Consider the following 15,297-nt stretch of genomic DNA (forward strand, 5'->3'; position numbering starts at 1 on the left):
GGAACATTTAGGAATTACTATTTAAAAACTACTAAAATCTAAAATGATAGTTTGAGGCCAAGTTTCTCATTATACAATTCCACATGGCTTTCCACTTCAACAGAGTAATGATTTTAAAATCTCATGTGTAGCATTTGATTATAATGAGTAACAGTTCAACGAAATATTATTTGAATGTTTTGTGGATCTATTGCACTAAAAAAAGAAAGCATATGCACAGTGCTTTAATGATAGAAAATTTAGTATCTGAATTTCTTTTAGTTGGATGCAGGCAGTTACAAGACCTAGAGGTTCCTCTGGTGGAAATTGATCCATGTGGGGATGCCCAGTGTGCAGCGGAAGGATCCGTTTTGGGTTTGTTTGAGTATAATGAGCTGAAGAAGAAAAAGAAATCAGTGGTCACTGTGAAACCATATGGAAGGTATCGAGATATTACTTATTTACAGAAAACATGCTCTCAAATTTATAAAGGATATTCTATGTATTCAGTTATATTTTGGGAAATCTGCACTTCACCAAAGCACTGAATTGCTAAGCACCTGCTGTCATTATCATTCTGTAGCTTTCTGTTCTTGGCAAGTTAGTTGTGACTCTATTTGAATTCAACCATAATTTAACAAAATACTGTAGTGGCAGGATTTTTAATTTGTGCAAGCCTGTGCTGCTAATCCTATATGTTATCTTCTGATTTCAGTTGCAACGCTGGTCAGTATAGTACTTTTATTTTTAGACCCTTTTTTGACGTGTCTACACCTGAAACGTCTGCTCTCTCCACAGATGGTGACTGGCCTGCTGAGTGTTTCCGCTTTTGTTTTTGTTGCAGATTTCCAGCATTTGCAGTTTTTCCTTTTTTTGTACTTTTATTTAACTGACTTAATTACTTTAAAAAAAAGATGGAATCTAATTAAACCTGTTCACTTACCTACAATATAACCACTTTTGTGATATTCAATATTGTAAATAATTAGGCTTTAAAGTAAAACTAATCTTTTTGGTTGATTTCTGTAGTTTGGTCCAAGAACTCTTTAAAGAAAAAAGGCTACAGTTTTGAAACTACATAAATTGCTCACAGAAATAAGTACTGAAAATTCCAGATTCAATTTTTTTTAATGGGTTAGTCTGTCAGATTAGGTTATTTAGATCTGATAGCTAAATATCTTTGCTTCATTAAATTGCATTGAATTTAACATGCACATTTAAAAAAACCTGTATTTCTTTTTGCAAGTTTGGAAAGTGAAACGTGGCAGAAAGGAGTTCTGTATGCGGAAGGACAGAATTTAGCACGGCATTTGATGGAAGCACCAGCTAATTATTTAACTCCAACCAGTTTTGCGGAGACCATTCAACAAGCACTGCATTCAACAGGTGATAAAGTCAAAGTACACATAAGGTAATTCTGACATCCTGTTCTGAGAATGGTAACATTAAATGTGGAGTTGCAGTATTTGTGAGATAAAGGCTGGAGTGGCAGAGTGCAAATGGTTCACGGTCCGCTTTTATTAATTTATTAAAATGTGGCAAAGGAAAACTCCAGACTATGAACAGTATAGTTAATACACAGAATGCTTCTCTACTATCTATTATGTTATTTTTAATATATTGTATTTATGCTGTAAAAATAAATGAAGACTTTTTTTCCCCTTTGAGACAGACTGTTGGCTGTCTTATTACTAGCTGGTGTAACTTAGCTGATGGCTAAAAGAGTTCTGTGTTCATTTTTTAAATTGCTTTACCAAAGTGCGGAATAACAGTAACTCAGGATTTTTTTGTATTTCATCGTTGCTGATCAAAATCTTGCTCCCCTATCCCAATGAGTTGAAGTAATGAATAGCTGAGCCATGCAGACTAGAAAGCTGAGAGGCTGGATTCCCTTATCCCTGCTGAATTAGCTGGCAATGCCCCTCGTCAAGTTCAGAATGATCACTTGGATGTGGTACCAGAGGGCACCTATCACTTGTGAAACCATACCCAGCAAAGGGAGAGAACCTGATAAATTTGTAGGAAGGGGGATAAAGCTCCAAAGGAAAAGGTCGCAACCTACACCTACTATGTTCAACTCGAGGTCTGCAGTAGAAGAATCAAATGTATCTTGGCAGAGCTTTAACCAATGTTGTTGTACAACTGTCTAATCAGATTCATCATCCAGCACCTAGTTTCAAATATGTGTACAAGAGTGTTGTGTGCATCCAAGAGCTAATTCTATTTACATGATTCACTACGTGGGATTGTGGGGAAATATGCATTCATTTTACACTGAGGAAGTCCTTAACTGATTTCCAAAAATCACACAAAAAGCTGGCTGTAATTAATGAGACCTTTTGTAGCTGAGTTTTCAGACCTAGTTCAGCTGTTAGTATTATCCTCAGTTGTATTACGGTAGCCTAGTGCTTATGTTACTGGACTAGTAATCCAGAGGCCTGGACTAATGATCCAGAGAATGTGAGTTTGAATCCCACCATGGCAGTTTGAGAATTTGAATTCAGTTACCAAAAAAATCTGGTAGCAGTAAAAAGTCACCATTAAAGTCCCGAATTGCTGTAAAACCCTAACTGGTTCATTAATGTCCTTCAGAGAAGGAAATCTGCTGTCCTTACCCAGCCTGGCCTATATGTGACTCCAGTTCCACGGCAATGTGGTTGATTCTTAACTGCCTGCTCTAATGGCCTAACAAGGCACTCAGGGCAACTAGGGATAGGCAGTCACTGCCAGTATTGCCAACGACGAGTGAATTAAAAAGAATGGTAATTATGTCAGATATTGTTTTATTGAAGGCAGTTTACAATAATGTTTGTTTTTCATATATTTCTTACATTACTCATAGACCCAAATCCTGGATTGAGAAGCAACAGATGGGAGCTTTCCTCAGTGTGGCTAAAGGCTCAGATGAAGAGCCAGTTTTCTTAGAGGTTCACTATAACGGTTCCACTATTGGTGAATCACCATTAGTCTTTGTAGGAAAAGGTATAACATTTGACAGGTAAGTTCTGAGTGGTTTTATTGTTTTATATTTAAAAAAATTAAAATTCCATATGTCATATTGGCTTTCCAACCTGAAAGTTTGAGATTGAATCATAGTCTTTATTAAAGTTCCCATCTGACTCGTTTTGAATCACAGGTGTTTGTGGAGTGTGCTGTTCAGAAATTCTTCCAACGCAAACTCCCATGACAAAAGTCATTTTTTTTTCGAAATCAGAAGTCATTTTTTTCCACTGTGAAGGCATTACTTACTAAGGCTTTCATTCAATTTTCATCAACAGCAAAGTAAACCTCAGCTTGAGCCATGATCCCACCCCGTCACACCTTTATCCTACCCTGATCCAGCTTTCGACTTAGTAGAGGTGGAACCCTGATACCCTGGGACCTTGGTGTACATGTACATAGATCCCTGAAGGCAGCAGAGCAGGTAGATAAGGTGGTTAAAAAGGCATATGGGATACTTGCCTTCATTAGCCGAGGCATAGAATATAAGAGCAGGGAGGTTATGATGGAGCTGTACAAAACGCTGGTGAGGCCACAGCTGGAGTACTGTGTGCAGTTCTGGTCGCCTCACTATAGGAAGGATGTGATTGCTTTGGAGAGGGTGCAGAGAAGATTCACCAGGATGTTACCTGGGATGGAGCGCCTCAGCTATGAAGAGAGGCTGGACAGGCTGGAGTTGTTTTCCTTGGAGCAGAGAAGGCTGAGGGGGGACCTGATTGAGGTGTACAAAATAATGAGGGGCACAGATAGGGTAGATAAAGAGGAACTTTTCCCCTTAGTGGGGGGGTCAATAACAAGGGGGCATAGATTCAGGGTAAGGGGCAGGAGATTTAGAGGGGATTTGAGGAGGAACTTTTTCACCCAGAGGGTGGTTGGAATGTGGAACTCAATGCCTGAAAGGGTGGTGGAGGCAGGAACCCTCACAACATTCAAGAAGCATTTGGATGAGCACTTGAAATGCCATTGCATACAAGGCTATGGACCAAATGCTGGAAAATGGGATTAGACTGGACAGGGATGGATGGGCGGCGCAGACACGATGGGCCGAAGGGCCTCTTTCTGTGCTGTAAAACTCTATGACTCAACTGGCATTTAAACTCAAACTCTCATTGGTTGAGTTTTCCAGATTTTGGTTCAGTTGCTACATAGTATTGGAAAGATAACTGGAAAATCCTGCCTGAGAACACTATGGCCACAGCAATTCACTTAGGTTCCTAGCAAATTCATTCTAACTGGATTCTATACGATGGGAGCAACAATAACATTGTTTTAAGAACAAACTTTGAGATTGTAGCACAGAATAGCATTTTGTATTCATGCTTGTGGAGTTGTGTTTTAGCTAACTGCATCTCCACCATCTCTTTTGGCAGTGGTGGAATTTCAATTAAACCCGCGTCAGGTATGGATGCAATGAGAGCTGACATGGGAGGAGCAGCAACAATCTGTTCTGCCATCATCACCGCAGCATCTTTGAAACTTCCCCTTAACATTATAGGTAAAACATTGGGATATGATTCTCTTGTAAGGCTGAAAATTTGGAGGTGTTACCAAAATGAGGATCTAAGCATGTTTAGTTTGCTTTAGTTGCACAATTTATTCGTTTCAGAAGATTTCATCATGAACCCTTTGAGTACTAAATGTCATTTCTTGCATTTAACATGTGGGAGCGCCTGTATCTACACAATTTATCTGCCATTTTAAAGGGAGTATTGTGTAAAGTCACAATTTAATTTACATTCTTGGAATAAATTGTATTTTTGTGCGTGTGAATATTTTGATGTTCATACTTCCTTTAGCTTAAAGGGTTAAAAATCCACATTTCTGGAAGGCAGCACTGGAAATTCATTTGTTATAAAATTAGTTTATTCAAACATTTTAATATTTACCTCAATTTTTTTTTCATTCTCCCAGTTCCAAGAATGGTATTGTTCTATCCATCATTTGTTAACTGAACAGTTTAGATGGGGAAGGGGAGAGGTTTTAAGTGCCCTGTTCCCTTGCCTCCAAAAAGAAGTGGGTTAGGTCCAATCAGCACTTCCCCAGATAGTCCTCGTATAAACTATTCTTACTTCTCTGAGGTAACCCCTCATTCTACAGAAAATCACCACTTTACTAGCACTGCATTGAAGAGTGTTTTTAAATCCTGTCAATAGTGTGTAATGTCTCTAAATTGTGAAAGAATGAGCAGAATCAGGTACTGAACCAAAGATTTCACTTTTCTGAATAGGAGGTGCATATAATTCTTACCACCTCCATTTGGGGATGCTAGAAGATGGGAGGCACACACTTAGTTTTGGTGGTAAAGCTTTATTACTAATGGCTAATGCATCTTTTAGGCCTGGCTCCTTTGTGTGAAAATATGCTGAATGGCAGAGCAAATAAACCTGGTGATGTAGTCAAAGCAAAGAATGGGAAAACAATACAGGTAAAATAATGTTTAATTTTTTTAATATTTTTAAGGACAGGGATGGTCGTTTTTTACTTGGCGCTACATGTGAATGGATCTGTCTGTGCTGCAGTAAATGTTGTGATGCAGTCAATAAGATAAGTGGTTTGATGGGATACATTCCCTTTAACCCTACTCTGTCACCTACTTCCCAACCAAGCCGACCCATGTCACAAGCTTACCATCAATTCCGTGTGCTTTTAATTTTGCTAATCTTTTGTGTGGAACCTTATCAAATGTTTTCTGGACATCCATATGGACAACATTCATAGACACTCAATGTTAGTGACCTCAAAAAAGTCAGACAGGATCTACTTATCAAAAATCCATTCTGACTCTTTGGCCAGCTCATACTTGTCCAAGTGCTCTGTCTCTGATGATAGATTCCAGTAACTTCCCCACAACTAATACTAAACTGATAGGCTTCTCCCTCCCTCCCTCCCTCTCTTAAATAATGGTGTGCCAGTTGCAATTTTCCACAGCATAATTCCCACATCTAAAGAGCTTCAGAAAATTATGGCAAATGCATCTGCAGTTTCCTCATCTAATCTAATTGAGGTGTTTAAAATAATAAAGGAATTCAATATGGTCGATACAGAGAAACTATTTCCTCTGGTGGGAGAATACAGAACAAGAGGGCAATCTTAAAATTAGAGTTAGGCCATTCAGGAGTAAAATCAGAAAGCACTTTTTCACACCAAGGGTGGTGGAAATTTGCAAAACCATCAGGTCCTGGAGATTATTATTACCATTATTTCTTCCATTGCCATTTTTTACTTGCATTAAATCCAGTAAGTTCCTCCCATGACTTATTTTTTGGTATTCTTGTACCGCTGCTCAATGTTCCCACTAATATTTTTTGGGTGCATGGCCCCTTTAACGGGCTCTGTGGCCCATGCAAATTTCCGCGCTTGCGCAGTTTTTCCATTTATAAGCCGCTGAGCGGCATGCCTGGGACCTCCAGACTACTGGACGACTGCCAGCTAAACAGGAACATTGCTGCTAGTATTTTGTCGTCTTCCTCTACTGTGAAAATGGATGCAAAAAATTATTTAACTGGTCTGCCATTTCTTTATTGCCTGTTATAGTCTCGTCCTCAGCTATGTTTAATAGGCCAACATTCCCCATTTTGACAAAAATCATTGGCCCATATTTTCCGATCCGTACGGGTGTGTACGAGCTGTGTACCCACCCGTAGGGACCTCGCAAGTGCCGGTTTCAGGCATGCGAAGTGCATGTGCTGAAAACCGGCACTTCCGATCTGTCAAGAATCCTCTTGACAGATCGCACGCCTGCCCTGGAGAAGGGCCTCGGCGGGTGGAGAGTTCCGCTTTCTGCAGAACCTCCGCCTGCTGGAATCCCTTAAAAAATCTTAAGCCTGGTAAAAGCAGGCATAAGGCCTGCTTTTACCAGCATAAGAGTTTAAAAATAGTTTTTTAAAAATTTCACTCATTTATAATTTAAAAAATACTTTTAAAAAAGGTAAGTTTATTTTTAGCCCTGTAAAAAAACTTAAATTTTTTAAATTTTTTGTTTAAAATAATTAATTTTATGTAATTTTAACTAATTTTAAAAACGTGATTTAATTTTTTTTTTTAATGTTTTGATGTGTTTTTGTCAAAAGTATGAAGGGCGATTCCCTTTCATTGGTTCCCCATGGCCCACATGATCCCAGGGACGCATGCGCCCCTGGGATACGTGGGCCCTGCGCATTTCATAGAGCAGAGGCCCAGGAGCGGAAATGGCCGGACCTCTGGAGCCCTCGGGTAAGGGCGTAGATTTTTTCCAGATCGGAGGCCTCCGCGCGCAGGAAGCCTCCGATCGGAAAATATGGGCCATTGAAGCTCAGACGATGTCAGCACCCATTGTAGATGCAACCTCTGTGGTGGATCTTTTTAAATGATATTTGAATACCATTTCAAAAATGTTATGGTGTTACATTAGGGCAGATCATGGAACACCAATATGCTGTGCCATAGAACAATTAGATGTGAAACTGCACCTGTATTTCCCATTAATGTCAATCATAATTTTATCTGTGCTGTCATAGGCACTGAGCAGAGAGCAGGCACTATAGAAAATTAAATGCTAAATACTGTAAACTGTTGTGCATCTTTTAATGACTGCCCATAGAACAGAATTGGTGGAGGCGTATGACTATGTCTGCAGCTTGTCATCCTGAAAGGAGAAGAGGCAGAGTGCCAAAGTTGATTTCTCTTCCTAGTGGTGGGAGGGACTGTAGTGGATAATAGTGGGCCTGCAGTGATGGGGAGGGGATTTTGGCAAGGGCCAAAAGGCTGGTCAGTAGCAGCAAATTGTTAAGCATGGCAGGGCTGAAAGCTGCTCAGTGTGTGGGGAGGTCATTTGGGGGAGTGAAATCACTGTGGAGGGGTGGGGGATACAGGGGAGAGGTCAGTTAGGGGAGTGAAATGATTCTAAATGAGACCGAGAGGAAAATTCCTGCCCAGTGGGGAGGGGCAAGATGTTGCTCTGTTGCTGAGAGCAAAAATTCTGATTGGGGTGGGGTGGGGGAAGGGACTTGCAGGGCCTGGATTTTGGCGCTTGCCTAAAAACACAGGTGTTTGACAGAACAGTGACTGAGCAAGCGAGAAAAACAGTTACCGGACAGGGCAGGGAGTGTGAGGCAGATCCAGTAGACAAGGAAACAAGAAGTTTATACATGGGCGGCCCGGGGAGGTCACAGACGAAGCTGATGGGAACAGGTTACCAGGCGATTGCTCGCTGACAATGAGCTTTGGGATTACTGATTGGCAGAGTGGAGAACAAGCACCATGCAGAGGATTTAGTCATTGGATGAGGTGAAAGGCTGTGATTTTGGTAAGAAAAATAGGGAGGCCACATATTACTTGGGAAATAAGAATCTTGTACAAGGTATTGGTGAGACCGCACCTGGAATACTGCGTACAGTTTTGGTGTCCATACTTAAGAAAGGACATACTTGCTCTCGAGTCAGTACAAAGAAGGTTCACTCGGTTAATCCCGGGGATGAGGGGATGGACATATGAGGAGAGGTTGAGTAGATTGGGACTCTACTCATTGGAGTTCAGAAGAATGAGAGGTGATCTTATTGAAACATATAAGGTTGTGAAGGGGTTGGATCGGGTGGATGCGGGAAAGATGTTCCCGATGATGGGTGAAACTAGAACTAGGGGGCATAGTCTTAGAATAAGGGGCTGCTCTTTCAAAACTGAGATGAGGAGGAACTACTTCACTCAGAGGGTGGTAGGTCCATGGAATATGCTGCCCCAAAAAGCTGTAGAAGCTACATCATTACATAAATTTAAAACAGAAAGAGACAGTTTCCTAGAAGTAAAGGGAATTAAGGGTTACGGGGAGCGGGCAGGAATTTGGACATGAGTCTAGGTTCGGATCGGTCATGGCCCTGTGGGTAGCGGAGCGGGCCCAGGGGCCGTGTAGCCTGATCCTGCTCCTATTTCGTGTGTCTAATTCTGTTAGATTCAGGAGATGGTTCTGTGATAGTGGATTGGCGGTTAGGATCAGATCAGCCATGATCTTATTGAATGGCGGAGCAGGCTCGAGGGGCCGATTGGCCTACTACTGCTCCTATTTCTTATGTTCTAAAAGTAGCGACACAGGTCAATAAGGCCATAAAAAAAACAAGCACTAGGGTTTATTTCTAGAGGGATAGAATTGAAAAGTAAAGATTTTATGCTGCACTTGTATAGAACCTTGGTTAGACCAAACTTGGAGTACTGTGTACAATTCTGGTTGCCATATTATAAAAAGGATATAGAGGAAGTGGAGAGGTTGCAAAAAATATTTATAAAGATGATACCTGAACTGCGAGGTTATACCTATCAGGAAAGGATGAACAGACTTGGGTCTCTTTTTTTCTCTTGAAAAGAGAAGGCTGAGGGGTGACCTAATAGAGGTCTTTAAAATTATGAAAGGGTTTGATAGAGTGGATACAGAGAGAATGTTTCCACTTGTGGGGAAGAGCAAAACTAGAGGCCATCAATATAAGATAGTCACCAAGAAATCAAATAGGGAATTCAGAAGAAACTTCTTTATCCAGAGAGTGGTGAGAATGTGGAACTCGCTTCAACGGGGAGTGGTTGAAGCGAATAGTTTAGATGCATTTAAGGGGAGGCGAAATAAGCATATGAGGGAGAAGGGAATAGAGGGTTATGCTGATAGATTTAGATGAGGAAAGACGGGAGGAGACCCGAGTGGAGCATAAACACTGGCATGGATTGGTTGGGCTGAATGGCCTATTTCTGTGCTGTATATCCTATGTAATTTAATTAGAGCTTTTAATTTACTATTGCTAATACTTCTACTGACATGTTTGCTTGCTCAGACACAAGACTGCATCGCATTGACACTTGGTGGCCAGAACCCGCAAGTAGGCTCCACCCATGTTTTGAACTCTGTTGTTTTAGGAGGTAACTTTTATTTTTGGGATGTAGGCAACACTGGCAAAGCAGAACTTATTTCCCATCCCTGGTTGCTCTGAGTTAACCACGTAGACCATTGTAAGAATGGCAGGTTCTGTTCTTTTGAAGCACATTAGTGAATCACTTGAGTTTTTATGACAACAGCTTTTATGCTCATATGCACAAATTACCAGGTTTATTGAATTGAGTTTTACAGCTTGCCACGCTTGGAGTTAAGTTCACAACCGCTGGGTTGCTAGTCCAGTACCTTAACCACTAGGCTACCATTCTCTGTTATATTGTGACATTTAATATTGTAAAAGCCCAATCACAGTGCCATCTACAGGCATAACCGGTACTGCAAGTAACTATTGACAGTTTTATAATGGGTTTTGCCATAGACCGGTGTTGTCCAATACATTAGCAACGAGCGACATGTGGCTAATTGGGAATCCAGATGAGGCTAATCACATTTCTGCTTAGTAAATAAAAAGAGAGTATTAATCACTGTTGTTGGACATGTGATCTCAATACTTATTTACACATGTATGCATGTACACTTTAACCTTTTTGTGTTTGTTAGTAAAAAAGTAAGATGAATAGTAGAGTGCAAGTGTTTTTTGATTAATTGTGAGTGCCTTACTTCCTTGGTTGCTGAATGGTGGTAGATGTTTGTTAAATAAATATACACATGTGAAGTACATTTACCTGTATTGTGTGAGTGTATATAAGGCATTTAGGGAATGTGGTGGGACTAAAAATTATTCAGACCCCTGGAATTGAATTTCATTTTAACTTTTTAAATATGTGACGACGAAACCTGAGCTATGTTATCAATTGAAGTTGTTGAGGGAAGGTTCAGCATTTTGCACAGAAGGAAAAAGAATTGCTTAAAAGTGTCACTCTGGTGTTTTTTTATTCATTAGATGTGGGTGTCGCTGGCAAGGCCAGCATTTATTGCCCACCCCTAATTGGCGGTGGTGAGTCGCCATTTCAGAGGGTAGCTAAGAGTCTACCACCGGGTAAGGACGGCAGATTTCCTTCCCTTCGTGAGCCAGAACAATCTGGTAGTTTCCTCCTGGTCACCATTACTTGCAAATTTAAATTCCCCCGTTGCCATGGTGGGATTTGAACTCATGTCTCTGGATCATTAGTTCAGGCTCTGACTTACTAGTCCAATGACCACTATGCTACCACTACTGGAGCTGGTAACTGATGGGATTGAAGATTGAAACTTGACCTTGGGAGTGAGGGTGGGGGGGGCGTTGTGTTTTCAAACTGATTATTTGTGAAACCATCAGAAGTAATTGACTTAAACCAGAATCTTGAATGTTCGCGCCATCCATTATTTTACTTGTTGGAATTCTGGTTACGGATCTTATTTCAGTGAAGTTTTCTTAGTCCTCACTGCTTGAATTATCCTATATTTTTAAGGTGGATAACACCGATGCTGAGGGTCGTTTGATACTAGCTGATGCCCTGTGCTATGCACACAACTTTAACCCCAAAGCAGTTGTAAATGCAGCAACTTTAACAGGTATTGCAATGCTAACTTTCTTTGATCCTGTACAAGGTCAGTAAGTGCATGCAATGACAACAATGCAATGTCTGCCAATTTCTTTAGGAATGAGAGTGCTGAGAAAGTCATTCCAACTACAACTGCATCGTTGTGTCATTTTGACATTGGAACTCCTTTGCTTGACAACTTTTGAAATGTGTTCAAAGCAAAACTTTTAATTCAGAATTTTAAAACGTTGTTGGGATGTGGGCATTGCTGACAAGGCCGGCATTTATTGCCCATACCCTAGTTGCACCAAGAAGGTGGTGGTGGGCCTTTTTGAACTGCTGCAGTCCGGGTGATATTCTTTGTAGCGGTTTGATGCAACTGAGTGGCTTGCTCGGCCACTTCAGGGTCAGTTGAGTCAATCACGTGGGACTGGAATGTAGGCCAAACCAGGTCGACAAGTTTCCTTCCCTAAAGGACATTAATGAACCAGTTGGGTTTTTACAACAATTCGACAGCATCATGGTCTTTCACTGAAACCAGTTTTTATTTCTAGATTTTAAAAACTAAATTCAAATTCAAATGCCATGGTTGGATTTGAACTCTCATACTCTGGATCATTAATCCAGACCTCTGTCAAGTCCAGTAACATAACCACTACCCTATTATAATACTCGCTGAAGTGCCCGGCGGTGCCGAGGGTCTTTTGAGGGCATGTTGTTGTTGGAAGAGAGAGAGAGAGCGACTGGGGGGAAGAGAGAGAGAGCGACTGAGGGGAAGAGAGAGAGAGCGACTGGGGGGAAGAGAGAGAGAGCGATTGGGGGGGAAGAGAGAGAGAGCGACTGGGGGAAGGAGAGAGAGAGAGGGAAGGAGAGAGAGAGAGGGAAGGAGAGAGAGAGGGGGGGAAGGAAAGAGAGAGATGGAAGGAAAGAGAGAGATGGAAGGAAAGAGAGAGATGGAAGGAGAGAGAGAGGGAAGGAGCGAGAGGGAAGGAGAGAGAAAGAGAGAGGGAAGGAGAGAGAGACAGAGAGAGGGAAGGAGAGAGGGAAGGAAGGAGAGAGAGGGCAGGAGAGAGAGAGATTGGGAGTGTGAGAGAGAGATTGGGAGTGTGAGAGAGAGAGATTGGGAGTGAGAGAGAGACTGGGAGTGTGAGAGAGAGAGATTGGGAGTGTGAGAGATTGGGAGTGTGAGAGAGAGAGATTGGGAGTGTGAGAGAGATTGGGAGTGTGAGAGAGAGAGAGATTGGGAGTGTGAGAGAGAGAGATTGGGAGTGTGAGAGAGAGACTGGGAGTGTGTGAGAGAGAGAGACTGGGAGTTTGAGAGAGAGATTGGGAGCGTGAGAGAGAGAGAGATTGAGAGCGTGAGAGAGAGAGATTGGGAGCGTGAGAGAGAGAGAGATTGGGAGTGTGAGAGATTGGAGTGTCAGAGAGAGAGATTGGGAGTGTGAGAGAGAGAGAGATTGGGTGTGTCAGAGAGAGAGATTGGGAGTGTGAGAGAGAGATTGGGAGTGAGAGAGAGAGAGAGATTGGGAGTGTGAGAGAGAGAGATTGGGAGTGTGAGAGAGAGACTGGGGGGGAGAGAGGAGAGAGACTGGGGAGAGAGAGAGAATGGGAGATAGAGAGAGAGACTGAGGGGGGAGAGAGAGAGCGACTGAGGGGTGAGAGAGAGATGTGGAGAGAGAGAGAGGGAGAGACTGGGGAGATAGAGAGAGAGAGCGACTGAGGGGGAGAGAGGGAGACTGGGGGAGAGAGAGATGGGGGAGAGAAAGAGAGAGAGTAGAGAGACGGGGGGAGAGAGGAGAGAGACTGGGGAAAAAGAGAGAGAGAATGGGGAGAGAGAGAGAGACTGAGGGGGAGAGAGAGAGAGACTGGGGAGAGACGGGGAGAGAGAGAGAGAGACTGGGGGAGAGAGAGAGAGATGGGCGAAGGGAGAGAGATGGGCGAAGGGAGAGAGAGACTGGGGAGAGAGAGAGAGACTGGGGAGATAGAGAGAGAGCGAGAGAGTGACAGGGGGAGAGAGAGAGACCGGGGGTGGGGGGGAGAGAGAGAGAGAGACTGAGGGGAGAGAGAGAGAGAGAGATGGGGAGAGAGAGACTTGGGGGGAGAGGTAGAGAGTGGAGGGAGAGGGGGAGAGAGTTGGGGAGAGAGAGAGAGAGACTGGGGGGAGAGAGAGACTGGGGGAGAGAGAGACTGGGGGAGAGAAAGACTGGAGGGGAGAGAGAGAGAGACTGGGGGGAGAGAGAGAGACTGGGGGGAGAGAGAGACTGGGGAGAGAGAGACTGGAGGAGAGAGAGAGACTGGGGGAGAGAGAGAGACTGGGGGAGAGAGAGAGACTGGGGGAGAGAGAGACTGGGAGAGAGAGACTGGGGGAGAGAGAGAGAGACGGGGGGGGGAGAGAGAGACTGGGGGGGAGAGAGAGAGACTGGGGGGGAGAGAGAGAGACTCGGGGGAGAGAGAGAGACTGGGGGGGAGAGAGAGACTGGCGGGGAGAGAGAGAGATTGGGGGGAGAGAGAGATTGGGGAGAGAGAGACTGGGGGGGAGAGAGAGAGACTGGAGAGAGAGAGAGAAACTGGGGGGAGAGGGTGCGACTGAGGGGGGAGAGAGAGAGACGGGAGAGAGAGAGAGAGACTGAGGGGGAGAGAGAGAGACTGGGGAGAGAGAGAGTGACTGGGGAGAGAGTGACTGGGGGAGAGAGAGACTGGGAGAGAGAGACTGGGGAGAGAGAGAGAGACTGGGGAGAGAGAGAGAGACTGGGGGAGAGAGAGAGAGACTGGGGAGAGAGAGAGACTGGGGAGAGAGAGACTGGGGGAGAGAGGGACTGGGGGAGAGAGAGAGAGGGACTGGGGAGAGAGAGAGAGAGACTGGGGGAGAGAGAGAGAGAGAGACTGGGGGAGAGAGAGAGAGAGAGACTGGGAGAGAGAGAGAGAGACTGGGGGAGAGAGAGAGACTGGGGGAGAGAGAGAGACTGGGGGAGAGAGAGAGAGACTGGGGAGAGAGAGAGAGACTGGGGGAGAGAGAGAGAGAGACTGGGGGAGAGAGAGAGAGAGACGGGGAGAGAGAGAGAGAGAGACTGGGGAGAGAGAGAGAGGGACTGGGGAGAGAGAGAGAGGGACTGGGGGAGAGAGAGACTGGGGGAGAGAGAGACACGGGAGAGAGAGAGAGAGAGAGAGAGAGACTGGGGGAGAGAGAGGAGAGACGGGGAGAGGAGAGAGAGGAGAGAGACGGGGAGAGAGAGAGAGAGACTGGGGGGAGAGAGAGAGAGACGGGGAGAGAGAGGAGAGAGACGGGGAGAGAGAGAGAGAGAATGGGAGAGAGACAGGGGGAGAGAGAGAGAGAGCGAGAGAGGGAGAGAGAGAGAGACTGGGAGAGAGAGAGACTGGGGGAGAGAGAGAGAGACTGGGGGAGAGAGAGAGAGACTGGGGGGAGAGAGAGAGACGGGAGAGAGAGAGAGAGAGACTGGGGGAGAGAGAGGAGAGAGACGGGAGAGAGAGAGAGAATGGGGAGAGAGAGAGAGAATGGGAGAGAGAGAGAGAGAGACTGAGGGGAGAGAGAGAGAGACTGCCCCCAGATTTCAAGGAATTGGATGATCTGTCAAAATTGAGATTAGTACTAGGAGAAGGAGACAGACCATACCTTGGGGCCAAATATGTAACAACATGTCACAACCTGAGGACTGTTTAAAATTAATATTGAACGTACCAAATGAAGTACAAAGACTGTTTAAAATTAATATTGTTTAAAAGTAATATTGTATGTACCCAACAAATGTCAAATCGATTGACACCTACAGAATGTTGGAAAACTGTACCTTTTTGCTATGTAAGCTTTGGCAATATGGTTCTCTGTAAACTTTCATGCCAATAAAGCATTTTAATTGGAATTGGAATTGGAATTGGACTGGGGAGAGAGAGAGAGACTGGGAGAGAGAGGGAAGAGAGGGAAATTTTTTC

At 43.8% G+C, this 15,297-nt stretch overlaps 1 protein-coding gene across 1 annotated transcript in view; it reads left to right on the top strand.

Moving 5' to 3' along the window:
* The window catches only part of lap3 (leucine aminopeptidase 3), a 45,965-nt gene that overhangs the window by 21,003 nt on the left and 9,665 nt on the right, over positions 1-15,297 (top strand). The window contains exons 5-10 of the mRNA XM_085966737.1: positions 262-421; positions 1,226-1,390; positions 2,822-2,977; positions 4,350-4,474; positions 5,316-5,404; positions 11,278-11,380. Of these exons, the coding sequence (XP_085822863.1) occupies positions 262-421; positions 1,226-1,390; positions 2,822-2,977; positions 4,350-4,474; positions 5,316-5,404; positions 11,278-11,380 (798 nt within the window). The remainder of the gene's footprint in view (positions 1-261; positions 422-1,225; positions 1,391-2,821; positions 2,978-4,349; positions 4,475-5,315; positions 5,405-11,277; positions 11,381-15,297) is intronic.

The sequence above is a fragment of the Somniosus microcephalus genome, chromosome 2 (genome assembly GCF_052327205.1).
Source record: "Somniosus microcephalus isolate GS21.2 chromosome 2, FLI_Smic_1.0, whole genome shotgun sequence".
In the NCBI taxonomy this organism is placed as follows: domain Eukaryota; kingdom Metazoa; phylum Chordata; class Chondrichthyes; order Squaliformes; family Somniosidae; genus Somniosus; species Somniosus microcephalus.